At 43.1% G+C, this 21536-nt stretch overlaps 4 protein-coding genes across 4 annotated transcripts; 2 read left to right on the forward strand and 2 right to left on the reverse strand.

Annotated features, from left to right (window-relative positions):
• The first annotated feature begins 1580 nt into the window (after positions 1-1580).
• Positions 1581-3033, forward strand: LOC115735559. Its single transcript, XM_030666853.2, has one exon. It carries the CDS (start codon positions 1636-1638, stop codon positions 2776-2778), a length of 1143 nt encoding a protein of 380 aa, XP_030522713.2. The 5' UTR covers positions 1581-1635; the 3' UTR covers positions 2779-3033.
• Positions 3034-9978: 6945 nt separating this feature from the next.
• LOC115735563 lies at positions 9979-11675 on the reverse strand. The gene is made up of 2 exons (XM_030666866.2): positions 10407-11675; positions 9979-10238 (listed from the first exon to the last, which is right to left on the reverse strand). The coding sequence occupies exons 1-2, from the start codon at positions 11140-11142 to the stop codon at positions 10138-10140; spliced, it is 837 nt and encodes a 278-aa protein (XP_030522726.1). The 5' UTR covers positions 11143-11675; the 3' UTR covers positions 9979-10137.
• A 127-nt stretch (positions 11676-11802) lies between these two features.
• Positions 11803-12727, reverse strand: LOC115735552 (stress-response A/B barrel domain-containing protein At5g22580). Its single transcript, XM_030666843.2, has 2 exons — positions 12571-12727; positions 11803-12173 (listed from the first exon to the last, which is right to left on the reverse strand). Exons 1-2 carry the CDS (start codon positions 12687-12689, stop codon positions 11975-11977), a joined length of 318 nt encoding a protein of 105 aa, XP_030522703.1. The 5' UTR covers positions 12690-12727; the 3' UTR covers positions 11803-11974.
• A 5743-nt stretch (positions 12728-18470) lies between these two features.
• LOC115735549 (UPF0481 protein At3g47200-like) lies at positions 18471-20182 on the forward strand. The gene has a single exon (XM_030666839.2). It carries the CDS (start codon positions 18740-18742, stop codon positions 20105-20107), a length of 1368 nt encoding a protein of 455 aa, XP_030522699.1. The 5' UTR covers positions 18471-18739; the 3' UTR covers positions 20108-20182.
• Positions 20183-21536: the final 1354 nt, after the last annotated feature.

Genomic DNA, 21536 nt, shown 5'->3' on the forward strand with positions numbered 1-21536 from the left:
CGATTGGGCAACCGGCGGATGAAGGCTAGCAGCTCCGAGATTGGAGACTAGCTACTAGCAAAGGGCGGTCAGAGATCCGTGAATGGAGACCCGTGGCTGGCGAATGGTGAACGGGGACTAGTGGTCGGTGATCGGAAGCCTGCGGCAAGCGAACGGTAGCTTGGGATTGGAGATTGGCAACTTGCAGCCGCCAAACAGCGGCGGACGAACATCAACCGACGACGGGTGAATGGCGGTTGGGGACCAAAGATCGGTGGCGAGTGAACGGCAGTGGAGCCCCGCGATCGGTAGATGGCGATCGGCGGACGGCTACCAGCGAACTTTTGGATTCTGATTTCGGGTAACCCTATAGCTTTTTGTCCACAAAATTAGGCATATAGATAGTTTTAAACTTCACTTATTCTTTTCTCTCTTTAAGCTACCCAAATTCCAAAGTGTGATTGTTTTCCCGTTTGGGTGGTTAGAGTGTTGTATTGGCAAGAAGGTTGATCGACAAACGCATGTACATTTTTCATCTTATGATGTTTAGTGGAGATTTATATCTATCATTTTTGGCTAACCACTAATTTATTAGGCATAAAAAGGTCGATAAGTTGTTTCTTTTTTGTCCACAAAAAGAATGTGATGAACAAGATTGTTGCATTTTCTTTTTATAACTGAGAAAGTACTTGAATGATTTTCTTCACTTTTCTATAGTTGTCTCAGGATAATTTTCTTACTAAGTCACAGTCTTACAGCTATCGTTTCGTAAAAGTCATACCATCAATCGTATACATACTGAAATCACAATAGTTAGATGGAAATATCTATTGATTTTTATCGTTATTTCTTTTTTAACTTTATGGATATGAATGTATGAAGGTGATAATGCATATTTGTAATCACCAATTTGCATATCATACCCGCGTAACTTCAAACAGTGAAGAATAAACATGAATTTATTTTCGCGCAAAAAAGTAGGGGCGAGCAAGTCGGACCAATTGAATTTGAAATTGTCCGGACCGGTCGGTTTGGTCCCGGGCCCGAGGGGGGCGGTCCAATTCCGGATCCTTCAAATTGAAACCAAGATCTGGGCGATCCGGTTCTCTGTTCCAAGAGATTTTGTTTTTTAATTTATTAAACATAACCATAATGTATTCTTTCTTTCCTAGAACTCTTCTGTCATTGGACTCTCATGCCTCGTCCTCTTTCCCACTCTCACGTCTCGCGTCTCACGCCTCGCCCTCTCTGGCGAATGACCGCTCGATGGCTTGAATCAACAGCTCATTGTCACGTCTCACCTTGATGGTCTAGCTGATTTCTTACACTAATCGACGAAATGACGCGACGAAATATTACCCAATGACCCAAAAATACTCTTCGTATCGCTTAGCATATCAGTTAATCAATTCGGCCTTATTTATCTAGAATTAATTACAAAGAAAGAAGTGATGTTATTATATACATCAATTAATACATAAAATTGATATGCAAAGTAGTATTTCATATCCCAGCACGAGTCTATCACTGTCCAAATAATATATCAGTTTTCTAAGTTTAGTCTTGTATGCCCACAAAATCGTTGAAAAGGAGGGTTTGAACGCGTCCACCATTCTTCAAGTTATCCAAAAAAAAAATGTTTGAAACAGTTAAAGCATGGACAGTTCAAAAAGCACTCGCCGCTTGTCATGCCAAACCCAAGACCAGAAGGGAATTCCATGGGCGTTCCATTTCTATTCTCACCATACATCTCCCTTTGCAATTGCTTCATCTCTCTCTCTCTCTCTACGAGCTCTGGTTTTTGTATCACGACTTCTTCTTCTTCCCCAGAAACCTCTCAGGACTACAATGAGAGACATTATTTCTTGCTTCAGCGAGGACTCCATCAGCTTCTCCACTCCCTCGTGCTCCCACCCTTCCAAGAACGCCTTCATCTCTCCCTCCCCTCTTCCTTCCGTCCAGAATGCAGTCACCTGTGTCTACAAAACCATCCTCTCCAGGAGCAAAGAGCAACTCTTGATCACCATCTCCTGGTTCACCGCGCAAACGGGTCATCAAGACGCGATCGTGAGCTTCGACCACGATCAGTCTTCTTCCTTCAGGCTCGGCGCCAGTTCGGGCTTGTTCAGGAAGAACAGAAGCCACTACAAGAAGATGGAGCACCGGAATTCTGAGGTTGAAGTCTTCTGGGACTTCTCGAAAGCCGTGTATGAGACGGGACCCGAACCCGTGGATGGGTTCTACGTGTTGGTCACCGTTGATTCTGAATTGGGTCTCGCTCTCGGCGACATGGCACCGCGAGAAGCCATCTCCAAGAAGCTCGGGGTTTGCGCGGGCGGGGATACGGTGAAATTCTCCATGGTTTCGCGGCGGGAGCATTTGTCGGGCGACTCGGTGTACAGCACCAAGGCGCGGTTCGGCAAGACGGGCGTCGTGCACGACGTTCTGATCAAGCGTAGAGACGAAAGCGAGGGGCAGAAGTATCCGGTCCTATGCGTTTACGTGGACAACAAGATCGTGCTGAGAGTGAAGAGGCTGCAGTGGAACTTCCGGGGGAGCCAGACGATCTTCGTGGACGGCTCCGCGATCGACCTGCTGTGGAACGTGCACGATTGGTTCTTCGGCCCAGGGACCGGATGGGCGACGTTCATGTTCAGGATGAGAAACGAAACATCGGCGTCGGCCACGGGCGACAGCGAAAGGTTTCGGTTGGAAGACAAGTTGGAGGAGATGCAAGAAGAGGAAGAATGTCACAGAGGCGATTTTTCTTTATTGATATGTGCAAGCAAGAGCGCATGACAGAGACCAGTTCAAATGCATAGCTTCTGGGGATTCTCTCTTCCTTAAGATCTCTTCAAGCCCGAACCAAAACATCGAATTGTAGCTTGTGATCTTTCCTTCATCCGTCTCACGTTACAATGTTAAAAGGAGGTAGGAAAAATACTTTTGAGTTAGCGTTTTTGTCTTTTTAGGCAAACATGGAAGGTGGGGATGAAAATATTCTTCCTTGTTATATTTGTCTTCTTTTGGACCAAAATTCTGTTAATTTGTTGACTAGGGTGTTCTCATCAGAGCTGAGGTGTTAATGTACAATATACAATGATAGGTCGCTCTCTCTCTCTCTACCCCACAAATGAATTTTTCAAGTTTATTTTAAGGGGGTGGGGGAGAGGGGTGGCAAACAGCTAGCATGAGTTGAAAAGCATCCCATGATTGCATGATGTGCATTCATGAGTTGGGTAAATCTCTGCAATTCATGACCTTGAGGGGCCCTCTAGACTCTCTCTCTCTCTCTCTCTCTCTCTCTACCATGCCAATTCCCCAAAGCATGCGATCACCAAACCTTCACTCTGTTAATTTCGATTGCACTCTAGACCCTACAGGCAACAAGTTAATCGGGTCACGCCGCAAATTGTTTTTGGATCGCTCAAATCGGATTTCGCGACGTAGTGTTCCTAAGAAGAAAAGTGTAGATCCTCCTAGATTTCGTAAATACCACCGCCGGTTGAATCTAAACATGCTAAATGCATGACCTAATTCTATTTTGGACATATTAATACGCATTCTATGATAACAAAATAAGAGTCAACAACATGTTTCATTTTTTACCGAATGTTCCTTAGGAGAATAACACAAATCGAAGTAAGTGGTTTCAGGTTCTTTTCAGATTTTACCTGAAATCTGAAATCTATCCGTTTGAACTAGTTTCCAAATTTGAAACCTACCACGTATATCCTATACCCTACCACCACGATTTTTCGATTTTACTATGGAATCGTGCGCATCCTAGACAAAAGGCAAGAGCTGCAACTGGGAAATGCCACGTGTTTCAATCAAAAAGCATGCATTTCTGTTTCAACTTCGTTGACCTGACTGATCCGGTTTCCCATTAGGACGAACTTTTTCTGCAAACGTCACGAGCGCCGGTGAACTTCCTCGACGAGTGTTCAGAGAGAATCTCCAGTCAACAAAATGAGGCTTTCAAATCAGACGTCGGAGACGAAAACCATAAGTCGATTCTCGATCCAGTCTAGCCTCTCATACGCAAGGGAAACTGGAAGAACGACCAGGGGCAAACAGGGTTTTTCACGGGCTATGGTAATATTATTCAACCGATGCCGGGTTGCCAATCTTAGGCAAGTCTCCAGTGCCCTGTTCTCTTTCCGTTTTGTTGGACTCAGTCTTCGTCAACTTATATATTTCGATTTTTTTTAAGGCTTTCGTCTTCTCGTTGCTGAGGTGATGAAACTAAATTATGGGACGACTTTGTCCTTTCCTCAAAACCTCATCAGATAGACTCCGTGTATATCGGGTCTACACACCTTCACGTGTTTCGTCTCGCTTGATATGACAAAATCGAAGTCCTGATCACCATGAGATTTGTTTAGCGATCGCGTAGAAAGACGAGATGAACCGCGGGCGAACCGCGGGCGTCCGACGCTCGCTTTGAAATCGAATTCATAAAGTAACCCGTAGCTCATCGACTTTGTTTTTTTTTTTTTTTCATGATTCACTGTCGTATGATGCAATCGTAATAACGGAACCGCTGACACATATTCCTGGAGGGATTTCGGTGGGTACATGTTGGTAAGATTGGCGATATCGACGAGATTGGCAAGATAAACTTGTCAAATCATAATAAGATTGAGGATCAAGATTCAATATGTAATATCTATATTTACCATAAAAATCACAGGCTATGTTTATCAAGTATGATGTACTCTTCTTTATTTAAGGAGAACGTATCTCTCCTAAGAAAATAAGAACATATGGAGATTTTTCCCGTGGATGTAGGCTTCCAAGAAACTTTTTCTTGATCGACCGAACCATGTAAAGCCTTTGTTCATATTCTCTTTTCTCTATCTTTTCTATGTTCGTATTAACTTGCTACATGAGTTTTTCCATATTTGTTGTTTTTGCACAATGGCTAATGCCGATTTGGGTCGTTACGGCTCGAATGAAATGAGCACTCGACTCACCTCTATTCTTTTCAATGGTCACAATTACTTCCCCTGGTCTCGGGCGATTACAATCGCTCTTGGAGACAGATCAAAGTTGGAGCATGTTAATGGTTTAATCAAACCGCCTCTTATCACCGATCCTAAATATGTTGGGTGGCAAGCTACCGATAATCTTATTATGTCATGGATTTTTAACTCTATGGATCCCCGGATCTATGCGATTTTTGCATATTCTGATATTGCAAATGCCTTATGGGATTCTCTTCGTGATATGTATGGACATCAAGATAATGCTTCTCGAATTTTTGAGTTGCAACAGGAGATTGCTCATACCGAGCAAACCTCTGGCCAATCTTTTCTCGAACATCTTGACAATTTGAAACGGAAATGGGATGGCTCCGATAGTATCGTCCTCCGGTTCCATCTGTCAATGTATACTCTCGGCGAGAAGAACAAGATCGCATATTTCAGTTGCTTGCTAGTATTTGACTTGAATATGAATATGTTAAGAGACAGATTCTTATGAGTGCTACTCTACCATCATTTTCTAATGTATGTGCCACTATTCAACGAGAAGAAACCCGTCGAAGGGTGATGAATATTGAACCCAAATCAGGGGGAGAACTAGTAGAGAGTTCGGTTAATGCAGCTAATGTTGTCAACCAAGCTAGTACTAGCATTCGTTTTAATGGCGCCAAAGGGAAAGGTTGCAGCCGTAATACAAAGTTTCATTGTTCCCATTGTAGCAAAGATTGGCATACTCATGATCCTTGCTAAGAGCTATACCCTTACTTACGACCCGGTAAGGACAAGGCTACAAATAAGACTATGGATTCTAAAGTTGCCAGTTATGTTACCACTCCGGACCTTCAACCTCTTTGGAACAAATATCCTTGCAACTAAAGTAACCGATGTCCTTCGGCGGTGTTTCTCAACCGAGTATTGACTCAAGAAATATGGCTCAAACTACTGGTAATGGCTTTGCCCTATCTGCATCCTCTATGAATAGCTTTATAATTGATTCGGGGGCAATCGACCTCTTGTGCGGTAGTTCTCATTGGACAACTCATCTACATGAGGTTCCTACTGGTTCCTACTCTCCTATTACGATTGCCAATGGTTAAAAGGTCCATATTCAAGGGGTTGGGAAACTATATTTATTCTTGAACTCTTATGATGTGTTCTTTGTGCCATCATTATCCTCTAATTTGTTATCGATTAGTAAAATTACCATGGATCTAAATTGCAATGTTACTTTTTCCCGTGATAAGGTTATCTTTCAAGACAGAACCACAAGGAGGAAGATTGGCGAAGGTCGGTTTGAAAAGGGCCTATATACTCTTGATTTTGCGAGTACGTCTTTGGTTTCTAGCCAAGATAAAGGGGGGTTAACATCTCAACTATGGCATTGGCATATGGGGCACCCATCGGATTGGGTGTTACGGTCTATTGATTCTACTTTCTCTCTAGATTCAAGCTCTTGTGAAACTTGTCATTTTGCTAAACAACATAGATTGCGTTTTCCTCAAAGGATGAATAATGCGTGTGAACTATTTGAGTTGATTCATTCTGATGTTTGGGGTAATGCACCGGTTGAATCTCGAGAATGTTTTAAATACTTTGTTACATTTATAGATGATAAATCTCGAACTACTTGGCTGTATTTGCTTACCTCTAAAAGTGAAGTATTGATAGTCTTCGGTGAATTTACTCGAATGATCTATACGCAATATGGTGCTTGGATTAAAACATTGCGTATCGACAATGGGACTGAATATATCAATCATCCCTTTAAATCGTTTCTCAAAAGTCTAGGTATTGTACACCGGACTTCATGTGTTAAAACTCCCCAACAAAATGGGTTTGCAGAGAGGAAAAATCATCATCTCCTTAAGGTAACACGATCACTTCTGTTTCATGGAAACTTATCTCGACATTTTTGGTTTATGCGATTTTAACAAGTTGCTATTTGATCAATCGTCTTCCTAGTAAGGTGATGCAATACAAATCTCTTATGGAAGTGCTCATTGGCCATTCAATTAATCTCTCTCATCTTCGTGTATTCGATAGTGTGTGCTATGTTCACATTTCATCAGGGAGTAAATTAGATCCTCATGCAAACAAATGCATTTTTTTGGGATATTCCAGTGTTAAAAAGGGTTATAAATGCTTTGATCCCTTCACCAAAAAAATATTTATTTCTCGGGATGTAACGTTTGATGAAACGCACATGTATTTTTCTTCTAGGGATCAAATTCGGGGGGGAGAATATTGTTGATTACACTAACAATTATGATTACAGTGTATTTGATATGAAATTTTCTCCCTTATCGATTGTTTCTGATGATATGGTGATTGATGAAATCTAGAGAGATGTGACAAACACTTCTAATCAAGGCACAACTACTTTAGTTTAGGACCCTATCCAGGAAATAGCTCCAGTTCCTCCGGTTCGTCGATCAACCCGAACATTTCAGCCCTCAACTTGTCTTCACGACTTTGTTATGTATCGATCGTCTACGGTTTATCCGATTTAGGCTTACGTTTGCTATGATTTCATTTCTCCGGCGTTTTGTGCTTTCCTATCTGCTGTAGATACAAACATTGAGCCCGCAAACTTTCTTGAAGCACAATAATCAGCTGTGTGGAGGAAGGCCATGGATGAGGAACTACAAGCCCTTGACAAAAATTAGACTTGGGATATTATTCCATCACCTATTGGAAAACGTCCTGTTGGCTGTCGATGGATTTACAAAATCAAGTACAAAAGTGATGGTTCAATCGAGAGGCACAAGGCTAGATTGGTCGCCAAGGGATACACCCAAACATACGGAGTAGATTACAAAGAAACGTTTGCTTCTATGGTAAAGATGAATACTATTAGAGTTCTCATGTCAGATTCTGTCAATTATGGCTGGTCATTGTTTTAAATGGACGTTAAGAATGCGTTCCTTCACGGAGAACTTGAAGAAGAAGTGTACATGGACCTCCCTCCATGTCACCCCTTAGAAGATCAAGGAGTTGTTTGCAAACTCAAGAAGGCAATCTATGGCCTCAAGCAGTCACCTCAAGCATGGTATGGAAAGTTGAGTGCAACCCTAGTGATGTTTGGCTTTAAAATGGGTAAGTCCGACCATTCTCTATTCGTTAAGAAAAATTCTAAAGGAATTGTGTAGTGTTAATAGATGTTGATGATATTGTCATTACCGGTGATAATTGCAAGAGATTGGATCTCTCAAAAAATATTTGCATGAGAAGTTCGACATCAAGGATTTGGGTCGGTTGCGATACTTCCTTGGAATTGAGGTTGCTATTTCCAGTAAAGGCTTGTTTCTTTCTCGGAGAAAATATGCATTGGATATGTTAAAAGAAACAGGAAAATTGGAGGCTAAACCTGCAGAGTCTTCTATGGATTTTGGGAATAAAGTGATAAAAAATACTACTCCTCTCCAAGATTTTGGCTAGTTCCAAAGATTAATTGGTCGACTAATTTATTTGACTATCACTCGACCGGACATTTCATATGCCGTTAGCTTTGTAAGCCAATTTATGCATGCTCCTACGAAAGGTCACATAGAGCTCGCTGACCGTATATTGAGATATTTGAAGTCTTGTCTAGGACGTGGCATTCTTATGAAGAAACACAATCACACGGAGGTTGTTGGATATATATGCTGATGTTGATTGGGCTGGTAGTCCCACTAATAGGAAGTCTACCACTTGTTTTTGTACTTTTGTTGGAGGTAATCTAGTTACATGGAAAAGTAAAAAACATAGCGTGTTTGCTCGTTCGAGCCCCGAAGTAGAATACAGAGTTATGGTGTCGGTGACGTGTGAATTGGTTTGGCTTCGCTTGCTATTGAGTGACTTAGGTCTTGAAGGATCTCGTGGTCCTATGAAGCTATTTTGTGATAATCAAGTAGCAACTCACATTGCGTCAAATCCGGTCTTCCATGAAAGAACAAAACACATAGAAGTCGATTGTCATTTTGTTCGAGAGAAAGTTCAAAACAAAACTATGAAAACACTTTATGTTCGAAGCAAAGAACAACTTGCTAATGTGTTTACTAAGCCTTTTTCTAAAGGAGTATTTCAACAACTATTGGCCAAGTTGACCTCAAAAGACCTCTTTGCCTCAACTTGGAGGGGGAGTGTTGGCGAGATTGACAATTTCGGCAAGATTGGCAAGATAAACTTGTCAAATCATGATAAGATTGAGGATCAAGATCCAATATGTAATATCTATATTTACCATAAAAATCATAGACTGTGTTTAGCAACTATGATATACTCTTCCTTATTTAAGGAGAATATATCTCCTTCAAGAAAATAAGAAAATATGGAGATTTCTTCCGTGGATGTAGGCTTCCAAGGAGCTTTTTCTTGATTGATCGAACCACGTAAAATCTTTGTTCATATTCTCTTTTCTCTATCTTGTCTATGTTCGTATTAACTTGCTACAGTACATAATTTGGGAAATGTTAATGCGCATGTGCATGTGACATAGGCGCGAGGGCACAAGATTTTGGGTGCAGCTTTATTCCAAATACCTAAAGTTTGGACCACCTCCGTTCCATCCTCGATTTGACTTGGTGTACGAAAACGATGAAGCAGTTGCGAAAACGCCAAATTGGCCGGACTGTTGCCTAATTAAGTAAATTATTGGCGTAAACTTGCCTTTTAGTCTTAATCATCATTTTATTATAATCTCATCTCATGGGCAGGTCTGTCTGCAATCACATTCGGAGTTGTTGAACTCTCTTTGCTTTTGATTCCACCTCTTACGAACGGGAATATTTGCACGGGGTATTCAGCATTGATGGGCTCTAAAATAATTGGCATGGTTGTTAAGACTAGAAATCTTATCGGCATGCATCGATGGACCTCGGAAACCAAGGTCTGGTCGAGCTGAGTCGAGCTTAAGCATTTTACTTGAGCTCGACTCGATTTGGGCTTCCATCGAGAATGAATTTCGAAATCTCAAGCTTTGACTTAATTCACTTTATTCAGAGTCTTTCCAAGATCCAACTTCGAGCTCTGGAGCCTGAACTTGAGTTTGGAAATCTGAGGGATCGAATTAAGGGTGCCATAAAGATTGTGAAACGTTTCACGGGCATGTCCAAGTTGGACCGGGAGAGCAAGGGCCATTCGGTCGCCCAATCTTTGGCCTGTTCATTACTAGTGCACCAACAGATTCTCAAATGAATAGAACCAAGTGGAGAGCAAGGAAACAGAAGAGGGTACAACCAAAGGACCTGAATGATGCTCCTCCTCCTCCTCCTGATATGACCCTATCCCCTGCAAAAGAAAATCTCGATTTCATGACTCCGACCGATGATTCTGATCGATAACGAAACCGGATATATGCTTTTGATGACCTCATGAAGATATACGGCAGAAGTAGAGATTCACTTCACATCAATTGAAGTTTTTCAAGGCGAAGACTAGGTGAAATTGCGCACTTACTGCACTCCTTCGGATGACAAATGCACCTCAATCCCACACCACAGTTTCCGTTAGGCCTTTCGCACTCGTTGCAGAGGTTCGGTGCATGATCTGGAATGTCGAATGAAATCCTCGTCCCGAGCTCATACCCTTTGTAGTCCTCCAACTCAGTTCCATTCTTAGTAGCATTTTTCTTGTATACCCATCTGGACCCGGAGCAGTTCAGGGCCTTAGGATCAATACCATTCTCAAGCTTTTCGAGATCATGAACAAGCAAGCATGAATCAAGAGGTTTGTGGGATTGCCCTGGAGTTTCTGGAAGAACTTGACATGTATGAAAATCGGTGCAATTATGGATAGGAGTCGACATCATGGTGAGTCTTGTATCGCTGCAGTCGAGTAGGAGGAGCGAGTTTGGGTGCGGAGGCAAGGGAAAACCGGCGGTGAGAAGTGAAGGAAAGAAGAAATGGGCTTGAGATGAACAAGACGGTTGGTGCGAGATGGTCAGTAGCCTGTTGGTGTAGTCAATGGAGGAAATCGCGAAAAGACCGAGAGATGTTCTCAAGTATGGCTTCTGAGACCTGCAGAGGATCATCCTGCTCAATGGAGATGCCTCGGTCGAATTCAAGTTCGAGAAAGGCTGGTCGATGTGGGTTTTGCCGCAGAGAGTTCTGGGCGCTTGTTCAGCCATGCAAAGGTAAAGAAAGTAGTACAGTATCAGAACTACGAGGAGATGGAGTCTCTTCAGTGGCTTCATTTTGGTTCTTGGCTCTCTGATTCTCTGGGAAGCAGATTATAGAAGTGAGAGAAGAAAGCAAGGAGGCAATGGAATCTACTTTCCAGTTTATCTTTGAATGTCTGTCCTTTATGCAATCTACCTTTTTGAGTCACTTGGTGGCAACAATTTCATTCTATTATTTGCTTTGTTTTCTTTTGGACAAGATGGCATCATTTTGATCCTCCTTTTGCAGAAGAATTTAGAGCCTTTTCCTTCATGTTTCTTCTCTTTTCCATGGTGGTCATTGGCACTTTTGGTCGAGCTATCGAGTACACGTTCGATGCCCCTTTTGCGCATGATTCGTGCTCATCTCTTTTCTTCTGATCTCTTCACGATTCTATGCTACCATAAAGTACCCGGATGCCTGTGCTTGTCAGGAACCACTAGTAACCATAATTTATCTCGAACTCGCCATGACCATGCTGATTGATGTGAAGTGCCTCAAGAGTAATTCAGGCCACTTGTCCTCCTTTTTGGCGGGGCTACAGATGTGATCGCGTCGGATGGTGTGTTAGCATCGTATTAGTACTAACTGTCCACCCTCGGCCGACAAAGCATGGCAATAAAGTCAAAGTTAGTTTAACGCCTTCTGGGATCACAGTTACATGCTGTTATTATCTTGATTAATGGGATCCATTATTAGCAGTACCAATCTTACTGTCTATTCATCAAAAGCATATGATCCAAAATACATTACAGGAAGCATTCAGACAAAACAGGGTCTGTAGGTAGATCGGGTTCTATCCAGACCGGACGAGTAACTGAGTACACACATACGCTATCACACACATTGCACAGAGGACTATCGCGATCATGCTGGCGATTTCACAAGAACGGCGGGGAAATCGAGCACAACGACCTTCTCGATAGCTGAGGAAAATGTAGAGGAGAACTCTAGGTGATTCGAATGACCGAGAAAGGCAGTGAAGTCCTCCTTCTTGTGGAATGACATCAGGAACGCATGAGTGAAACCTTGTCTAAGCATCTCTTGCCCTTCCATGTCTTGTCCCCTGTTTCATTAAAATTTTTAAAACCGAATATTGAGCAAAAGTTTTGGAACCGTAGCTTTAAGGTTGATTCTTGGTGGATTGGAATAATCATAAACTTAATTATGTTTTCATTGAAAAGAAAAACGGGAAGAGCGCTCTGCGACAGCATAGCCGCGCCTCTGTTTATAAAATGACTATGCCGGTCCTCTCAGCATATGATTATCACTGCATTTCTGAAGCAGATTCAGTCTAGAAATTTACAGAATAGATATGATAATAATAGTCGGTCGACTAGACCAAATCTGTGTGCTTATATTACACGGATGGAGAGATTAGCTCTATGGGGTGCAGTGAACTTTTCCAAGGACGAAAAATCACGAGTGTCATCATCAGCCAAATAGAAGTTTGATTACGTTACCATTCAAAGGACTTGACAGCTTCGATCTCCAAAGCCAGCTTCTCCAATCCCTTGAGAATCTCTTCAATTACGATGTCTTCTTTGAACTTGACGATAACCAGATGCTTAAAGTCTCCCATGGCTACTTCGATCCCCAAGCAAATTATGTCGCCGAACGACAGAATTTATACACATTATTCTCACGTCAACATCAGCAGCTCGACCATGGACTGTTTGTGCAGTGGCCCAGTTCGCCACTCGTGTTGTTGGAGGCGCACAAAAGAGAGGTGTCTTCTTTCTGGGACAGAATCTGCAGCTCAATATGTGGGGAAGGGTATGGTGATTTCCGGATAGACCCACCAACCAGCAACTTCTTCCCTCAATAGTACAGCGAAAATGTCTTATGCTATTGTCTTAATGCTAACTTTCCTTACATCCATGGGGTCAGTTATGCCAATTATTCGGAAAACAAGTCCGAGTGTTGGGGTCGCCCTTTCATTTCGCCGTCTGTATCGTCACGTGACGGGTTTTTCTTTTCTTGATTTGTACGTGCGGAAATGAGGTTAACTTTTCCTATTCGAGGAACTTTTTCATTTGGCCTCCTTCGAAAAACCATACAAAATCAGATTTTCGTAGCTGGACTCCTCTTTATGTCATTCCACGGGCAAGAAAGACATAGCAGTGGACTGTAGTAGGTGGATTATATGACACCACTCAATCTTTAAGGAATCTAAACTGCACCCACTACGAGTCATTTGGATCTGATTTTTCAACAAATCTGTTAGGCTGGACGGACGCATTTGTTATGTTTGACCAAGACAATGGTTGATCATTACTCATTGATGATCATGTCGTTTTGATTTCTGGCTTCCTGACGAGGCAGAACAGATGCTTCTCATTGTGCAATCTGTTTTTCCTCTCGATTTTCCATTAGTCTGTGCCTGATTTGGTAACTTGAAACAGTTGCTGTGGAGTTTCAGAATGAAATGACTGGAACTTCTGTCACGAGAACTTACAGATAAAGTAGCTTGATTACAAAAATGCCATCTTCCCTTTATAGCTCCATCAATACTGGTGCGTGCTAAGCAGATCAATGGTAGATGTTGCCGGTAAGGCGTCGTTCCTATTTTGCTTCAAAGACAATCTTTCTCTCTATCTTGTGCTAGAGCTTCAGTAATCAATAGGAATTCTATGGTCAATCTGTTCATTGACAGGTTCACATTGTCCAGCTTTCACTACTGTTTCTTATTTCTGTTGATCTAGCCGTCTATGGCTACATGAAAGCATTGTCCTTGCCATGAATAAATCGTGGGAAATAATTGAACTCGGGGCCCATGCGCGGCTAAGAGTCTCTCCAGCGGGGAAAGCCTTCGGCCACCTCGGAGACGACAGTCCTCAGCGAAAGCCTTCGACTGCCAGGACCGTCCATGGTGAAAGCCATCGGCCACCTGGATCTTGTCATTTGTGGTGAAAGCCTCCTGACATCTCCACCCGGCCTCACATCTCAGTGTTCTCGAGAGAAAGACTTTTGGCCATCCAGAACAGTGAACACAGTGCAGGAACAAAGACCTTTGGCTTACCTGACCCATATCCTTGGCATTCTCGAGTGAAAACCATCGGCCACTGGAGCTCGATACTGGAGCGGAAGCCATTGGCCAATCAGGCCAGTATCACAGGTGTTCTCGAGCGAAAACCTTCGATGCCGCCTGGAACATGGTCCTGGAGCGAACTCATCGGCCACTCTGACCTATGGCGTAAGTGTTCTTGGACAAAAGCCTTCCATTGGCTGCCTAAAGCATGGCCGTTTGGACCTGTATCATAAGTAATCGCCTCCGTGAGTTAATTTTAGTTTTTCATGTATATGGTATATCAGGCATGCCTTGCCCTGTTCAGTGTGTCATTCGGCATATTCATGCCCTCTTCACCATTCTAGAAGTCGCTCCTTATCGGAGCCTTTTGGCCACGGTGAATACTCCCTGCCCTTGTCGGACCAATGGCACAGCCGTCTTTCCACTCAAAGGATACAACCTCAAACACAAATTTGATTTGAGAACATACACATACACACACAAGTGCAACTATCTCAGCCCAACTCATATCCAAAATGAAACTACCAAAACTTCATGCTAATAGCGCTCTCGTCTTGCTTATCTCTAGCTAGGAACCTGAAAAAATTGAAATAAATGGGGTGAACAACCACAATTTAGTGAGTAGTGCTTGTCTCCTCTAAGCAAATGAAGCACCCCCTATGCATATTTACAAAACCATATCAAAACTCGTTTAATCCAAATCTAGAATTTATCACATGTACGAGATCAAAAAAGAGTTTTATTTTTTTAACAAAACTTTATACTTATCAAAAATACACATTTCATTAGTAATATCAAAGCAAACATGATTGGTCCAGTCATTGACCAATCTCATCAATTCACATTTCAATGGTTTATTCCATTGATCCATCTTATCAAATCTCATGCCAAATAGTATATTTTATTGATCAATGTATTGCTTATGATCCAACTATGGTCACGACATAACGCTTGGAGGCGACTAAGTTCCCTTTGGCAAGGTCTCCACCTATTATCAGCCGGTGGCTCTACCTCAAAGGATATCCTCAACTCGGTATGTATACCTAAAAACCTCTACCCGATTTCACGCTGGTATTGAGCATCAAAGCTCTATGTCATAATCAGAGTACGTTTTATAAATCAAAATGTATATTCTTTAATCACTTTGTTCCTAACGTAATATATTTAACAAGACATTTCTCAAATCATTTCCAAATCCATTTCATACACCATATTCACAAAAAAAATAGAAAACAACTTTCATAAAACATTTCTCAAGCCATTCACAATTAACCAAAATGTGTAGTAAATATCCGACCGTACTTTTATGCAATAAAAATGTCATTGCATAACTCATAGTCATAATATAACTAGTTCGTATCGTTTTCTAAATATGAGTTTACAAATTCGAAGAAGAGATATCACTGCTCAACTGAAAATGCCCAAAATCAAACAAAGTAGCTCTACGCGCTGCCGATCTTATAATCCTATCAATTAAAAATAAATCGACGTTAAAATCAAAGAAAACACTGCTTTAACTAATAACTTGACTTGAAAAAAACTAAAAAAACTAACAACTTGACTAGACCAGGCTATTTCGGAGTTAAATAGCTCACTACTAGTCTACAAAAGATCTCAAGAACGGTCAACAGCGGCGAAAAAAATCACTAATGCGAAGAACGACCGCTTGTGTACAAATGGTCACTTGCACGACAAACTTTCTTGTGCCATATCTCTTTAAACTATGCTCCGTTTCAAGTGAGCTTACTGTTAAAAGAAAGCTCTTTCTAAGTACTAAAAGGATGATAGCTTGGTTGACCCAAAATTTAGTCCGCAACCGACAAAATTGGGCCTAAAAGTTGCTGGTCGATACTGTGAATGGCACGCACCCAACTTTGAAAATTCTTTTCGGGCAAACCATAGACACAAAGTGAGTTTTGTGAAATCTTACATCTTCACAATACCCTAAACTATCAACCCCCATAATTTCTCAACTGAACAACTCCTAAATAGGACATTGCAATTCAAATTTCACTTATGGTGTGCTTGTTTAGGGGAAAACTTCATGTTAAAAGAAAATATAGCTAATTTTCTTTTGTTTGGTGGTGTGTGACAGCACATGTTTTCTGGTATATGGAAGTCATTTGAAAAATGATCTCTTCCTCTACTGTGACTAGCCAACGGCAACCACGGGTGAGCTCGAGGGTTGCGGGTCGACCGGCTGTCATCGAGACCCAACGACAGGCATAGGGAGAAGGAAAAAAGAAAACGAAAGAGATAAAAATTTCGGAAAGTGTTTCCATATCTTTAAATTCAGAAATTCACTTTCATAGGTTTACGCATAAATTCTTCATTGATTGGAAAGTATTTTTGGTCGACTAAGTTAATTTCGACGAACTAAGCGGTGAAAGTCTGGAAAACTAATTTTTTGAAATACTTTCACTCAAACAAACGTATCATTGATTTCGAATTTGTGCCATAATTCCACAAATCACTCAAATTAGAAGAATGAAACGGTTTGAATCCCTACGAGACATTGCCGGTCCAAGTAAATCCGGCTCGGCGAGGCGCGTGCATGTCTCTCTTCTCTTTTTCCCCTTTCTCCTTATTCTCCCCTTCCTTCCTTTTTTGCTCTCTCTTTTCCGCGCGTGCTCTCCTTAAACTTGGTCGGACACCTTTTTCGTTTTGATGGGGGCAAATTTCCCTCTTTTCTTTTATATACTAGAAGGTCACCAAGTTTGACCGAGTCAAACTTTTTTTTCTGGTCAACTATTACACTTGCAGATCCAACCACCAGCTTCCGCACGATTTCACTGGGGGTGGTGTCTGCTTTGACCCGTTTTATTGCGGGCATCACGATTTTGTCTCGATAGTGCTCTAATACGAGCTCGTTTAACTTTGAAGTTTCAAGGTAAAACTTACGATTACGTGAAAAGACGCCTCCTTGAGTTTTATATACGTGTGTGTTGGCACGTTCTCCCCTTAATCGGTATGCAATTTAGCTCATTCCTATCCTAATAGCCATCTTAGAAGCTCGTCAAGAACCACTCACTGTCCAATCTCTCTGATCTTGACAATCACTCCCCGTCCTCGTTGGACCGCATCTTTACATATAGCACAACTAGCGGCACTCTAGACTTTGATGCAGCTTACTCAAACTCCGACAAGGGTCGCTCATATTTAAACTGGATGACGCTTTTGAGCGAAGCCATCAGCCCTGTTCTCTCTTTAATGTTCTTTGCTCTGTCCCTCATCTTCATCTCTCTCGTTTGTTTCTGCTTCTCCCTAATGGAAATTTCTAGCAATTTTTTTCCTTTCGTTCGCAGGACACGGTTGCTTTTGTCGATGAATGCCTCTATGGATGGAAAAGTAACAGCAGGATGCAGCTTCAAATACATGGTGATTTGCATGAGTTCATTGGTCTTTACTCTTTAGGACATGCAGAAGAACTCCAGCCAATTGGAAACAACACGTAGTTGATACACTTCCATGGAGAAATTATTACACGAGCGTGATGTACATGTCCCGGAAGTAGGGGGTGCCAAATGGACCCGTGGGCCCGGAACCGGCCCGTTGACCGGGCCCACGGTTCCAACCCGGAACCGGAACCGGCCCTTAGGGCCGGTTCCGGTTCGTAAATTGTTGGAACCGGTTAAAAAAAAAAAAAAAAGAGGAGTAAGTTTGATAAAAAGAGTAATTGGGCTTTGGAACCGGCGGTTCCGAACCGGAACCGGAACCGGCCCGGAACCGGCGGTTCCAAACCCGGAACCGGACCCGGCTCTTCAAGGGCCGGTTCCGGTTCCACCTTTTTTTGGAACCGGAACCGCCGGTTCCGTTGAACCGGCCCCCTCTACCCGGAAGTGAACTACATCATTAAAATTGCAGATCTCGTTAGATTGAATGGTCCAGATCTATTTAAGCACACATACGAGATTTACGGAATAATGTATCGTCGCCATCTGATGGAATTAATGGGAAAACATTTCTAATTCTATAATGAATTCTTATAGAAAATGGTTATATTAGATCTCGACGCGCGACCACCAAATAATGAGTATTATTATGGGATTTCACAAATGACCTAGGGCAGGGAGGAGACTCCCCAATAGACAACTCAACTGGCCTCATTCACACTGTACAGATGGTACATATCAGAAAGCCGTAACATCAATGCCAATTAGATATTCAAAACGTCAATTTTCTGTTAGCGCCAGAAATAAATTAAAACGGCAGAACTTACCGTTCGTCGGCTCGATGAAAGATGAAGGAAAACTGGTGCAGTTCACACGTGATGTGACTTGTTAAAAGATTCCTAATGTCCCCTGTCTTGTTCTTGGCGCAACCTAACGCAAACGCATTTCTTTTTTGTTGATCGGAGGACTTCAGGTCTCCCACTAAGTCCAAGAGAAGCCAAGACATCTTCAATAGTAAATTAGCTATGCCTTGGACTCTTGTCTGTTCTAGTTGGCTCCCACCACGCTTGGTTCACTGAACGCGCCAGAAAGCTCACAGCATCATCGGCCGGAGCATCGGAGCCCACTATTCGAAGGTCAACGAGGTCGTCGCTTCCCCATCTTTTAGGGTCTGCGAACACCTGGTTTCGGAGCAGGACGGCGGCCGAGATGGAGGTTCAAATGGTTGGGGGAGCCAATCTCAACCCCATGAGCGGTCACGCCAACCACCACCATGTAGTCACGGTGGCAGAGCGCGACTGGTCATCCGTAGTGCACCGGAGGCTCAGCCAGAGGCCGACCCGTCTGAAGCATTCAGCCGGCAATTACTCCTGCTGCATCTTTAGGGTCCCTGGGACCCTCTCCGAGCTCAACCCCAAGGCCTACAAGCCCCGCATCGTGTCCATCGGCCCGTACCACCATGGGGAAGAGAAACTCCAGATGATCGAAGAGCACAAGCCACGGTTCTTCTCCGCTCTTCTCGCCCGAACCAGAAGCTTTGGAGTTGATTACAACGAGTACTTCAATGCCGTCGCGTCGAAGGAAGAGGAGATTCGAGACTGTTACTCTGAGCCGCTCAACTTCGGGAGCTCGGAGCTGATCGAGATGATGGTCCTCGACGGCTGCTTCATCATTGAAGTGTTCCGAGTGATCGAGAGCAGAGTAGCACCCGACCCAGACGATCCGATCTTCAACATGTTGTGGCCGTTCACTTCGTTCATGCGCGACTTCCTCCATCTTGAGAACCAAGTGCCCTTCTTCGTCCTCGAAATGCTCTACGATATGTCGAAGCCCCCCAACGAGCCCCAGTGCTCCCTTGTCGAGGTCGCTTTGCGGTTCTTCAACTACGGAGTGCAGCGGCAGCCAGAGGTCCTCGAGAAATACTACCAAGTCTCAGATGTCAAGCACTTGCTCCACCTGATCCAGCTGAGCCTTATTGACCTCCCTTTGGGAACGCCGAGGGCATCTGACAGCGAGTATCTGCAGCTGGTCCACTCAGTGACAAAGCTCCGCCGCGCGGGAATCAAATTCAAGCCGAGGAAGTGTGACGGGTGGCTCGACATTCAGTTCAACAACGGAGTGCTCGAGATTCCCCCGCTGACGATCGACGAATTGACCAGTTCCTTCTTCCTCAACTGCGTCGCATTTGAGCAGTGCTACTGCTACTGCTCGCAGCACATCACTAGCTACGTGACCTTCATCGGTTGCCTCATGACCTCTGCGGACGACGCCAGCTTCTTATCGGATCACCAAGTGCTGGAGAATTACTACGGGACCTACAAAGAAGTTGCGCGCTTCTTCAACGACTTAGGGAAAGACGTGGGGTTTGATATTGGGAGGAGCTATTTGGCCGGAGTGATGGAGGACCTGAACAGGTACTATAGGAGCCGGTGGCGCGTGCGGTGGGTGGGATTGAAGCGCAAGTACTTTGGTACTCCATGGTCTTTTATTTCGGCACTGGTGGCCGCCCTGATTCTAGTGCTCACTTTCATTCAGTCTTTCTTTGCGCTTTATGCATATGTGCGTCCTCCGAACTAACGAGAGCAGTTTGGGTCTGTATGTTTCCCGGGTTCGGCATCTGCAATGGAATTCAACTGCTGAGTTGTGTCATTACATACTTTTGAACTTGCCAACCACATCATGCACTGATGAAGGAACATTAGGATGACACGAACATGTCTTCAAATAGGGTCACCCAAATCATTAAAAGTGACCGTACCTTGAAGCAAGACACAAACCCTGCCTCAGCAGAGGTCTTGTACAAAGCATATTGTTTAGGACACCGCTTGTCGGACCTTCTCGATTGGTGATTCATCAAAGTATCTTCTTCCCCTTAATTCACCTGCATCGCTCTCACGCACAAGCCACGGCAGATTCTGATTGGGTCCTATGAGAAAATCGTCATCCTACTCTGGGAGTTCATAGCTTGATTGAGGCCTTGAGATCCCCTGAAACCAAGGTCATCGGATTGATTTAGCCCCTGGCTGTTGAGTGCCGTTTTGCCCCCCTAAAACTCCTGGCCAGCACATGCAAATTGTCACTTGTATGGCGTTTCAGCTTCTGCATTGACATAGTGTAAGTAGAGACTGAGCTCTTATCAAACTAGCCTTCCGCCTTCCTGCCGGAGGGAAAAGCTTGTGCATTTACATGCTGCAAGACTGGTTTCGTTTTTCTGATCGATCATAACTAGCTGCGAGAGAATAAAAATCTAGTGTCTTCTTTTCTGGAAAACGCATTGCCAGAGAAGAAGATGCCCTGTCCACTGACCATTTTCCTCCATCATGACGACTGGTTGGCATGACGGCTGGATCCTCCAAGGACCCTTTTGTTTTGGCCTTGACGATCAGGTCTTACTGCAAACGGTGAAGAGATACAGGGATCTCCCCGTGGTAATCCTGTTGGGACAACAACACTACCAATCTAACATCAATTAGTGCGGCGAATAAAGCAATCTCCTCTCTTGTCCAAACCTAAAAGAAAATAATATAATAGAACAATATAAATACCGGACACGCAAAAACACAATGCATTTTTTTTTTAACGTGGAAAACCTCCTCGGTGGGAGGAGATAAAAAATTACAGGACCGGAGTCCACCAAAAATCTTTATTATCAATAAACTTGGGTAAGCAAAGTTCTTCTCTAGTTAATATTAGAAATGCATAGCAATAGCACCATCAAGCACGCCATTCTTGGCAACAGAAGTGGACTTCGCAATAGATCAAGAGAAAATCTCACTAGTTCAGTTTTTCACGAAAAACCTAATGAAAGAAGATTCAGATGAAAATCAAATTGATTAGATTCAAGAATAATGCGTCGCGAGCAATCGGGCCATGGATTGATTACCGATCCTCAGCTTGATGAAAAACAGACAACACCCTCTTTCCAAATTTTCTGTTCTCTCTCTTTCTCTTGCTATTTCGTCTCAACAACGTTTTTTGCGATTATTACATGAAATTAGTGAGAAAA

This window comes from Rhodamnia argentea, chromosome 8 (genome assembly GCF_020921035.1).
Source record: "Rhodamnia argentea isolate NSW1041297 chromosome 8, ASM2092103v1, whole genome shotgun sequence".
In the NCBI taxonomy this organism is placed as follows: domain Eukaryota; kingdom Viridiplantae; phylum Streptophyta; class Magnoliopsida; order Myrtales; family Myrtaceae; genus Rhodamnia; species Rhodamnia argentea.

Bases quoted from the DNA above. Each gene is read 5' to 3' on its own strand.
- LOC115735559 (XM_030666853.2), top strand. From the start codon at position 1,636: ATGGACAGTTCAAAAAGCACTCGCCGCTTGTCATGCCAAACCCAAGAC.
- LOC115735563 (XM_030666866.2), bottom strand. From the start codon at position 11,142: ATGAAGCCACTGAAGAGACTCCATCTCCTCGTAGTTCTGATACTGTAC. The intron at 10,239-10,406 runs GTAAGTGCGCAA...TTTCTTTTGCAG, and splicing joins TTGTCATCCGAAGGAGTGCA to GGGATAGGGTCATATCAGGA.
- LOC115735549 (XM_030666839.2), top strand. From the start codon at position 18,740: ATGGAGGTTCAAATGGTTGGGGGAGCCAATCTCAACCCCATGAGCGGT.
- LOC115735552 (XM_030666843.2), bottom strand. From the start codon at position 12,689: ATGGGAGACTTTAAGCATCTGGTTATCGTCAAGTTCAAAGAAGACATC. The intron at 12,174-12,570 runs GTAACGTAATCA...TTAATGAAACAG, and splicing joins GCTGTCAAGTCCTTTGAATG to GGGACAAGACATGGAAGGGC.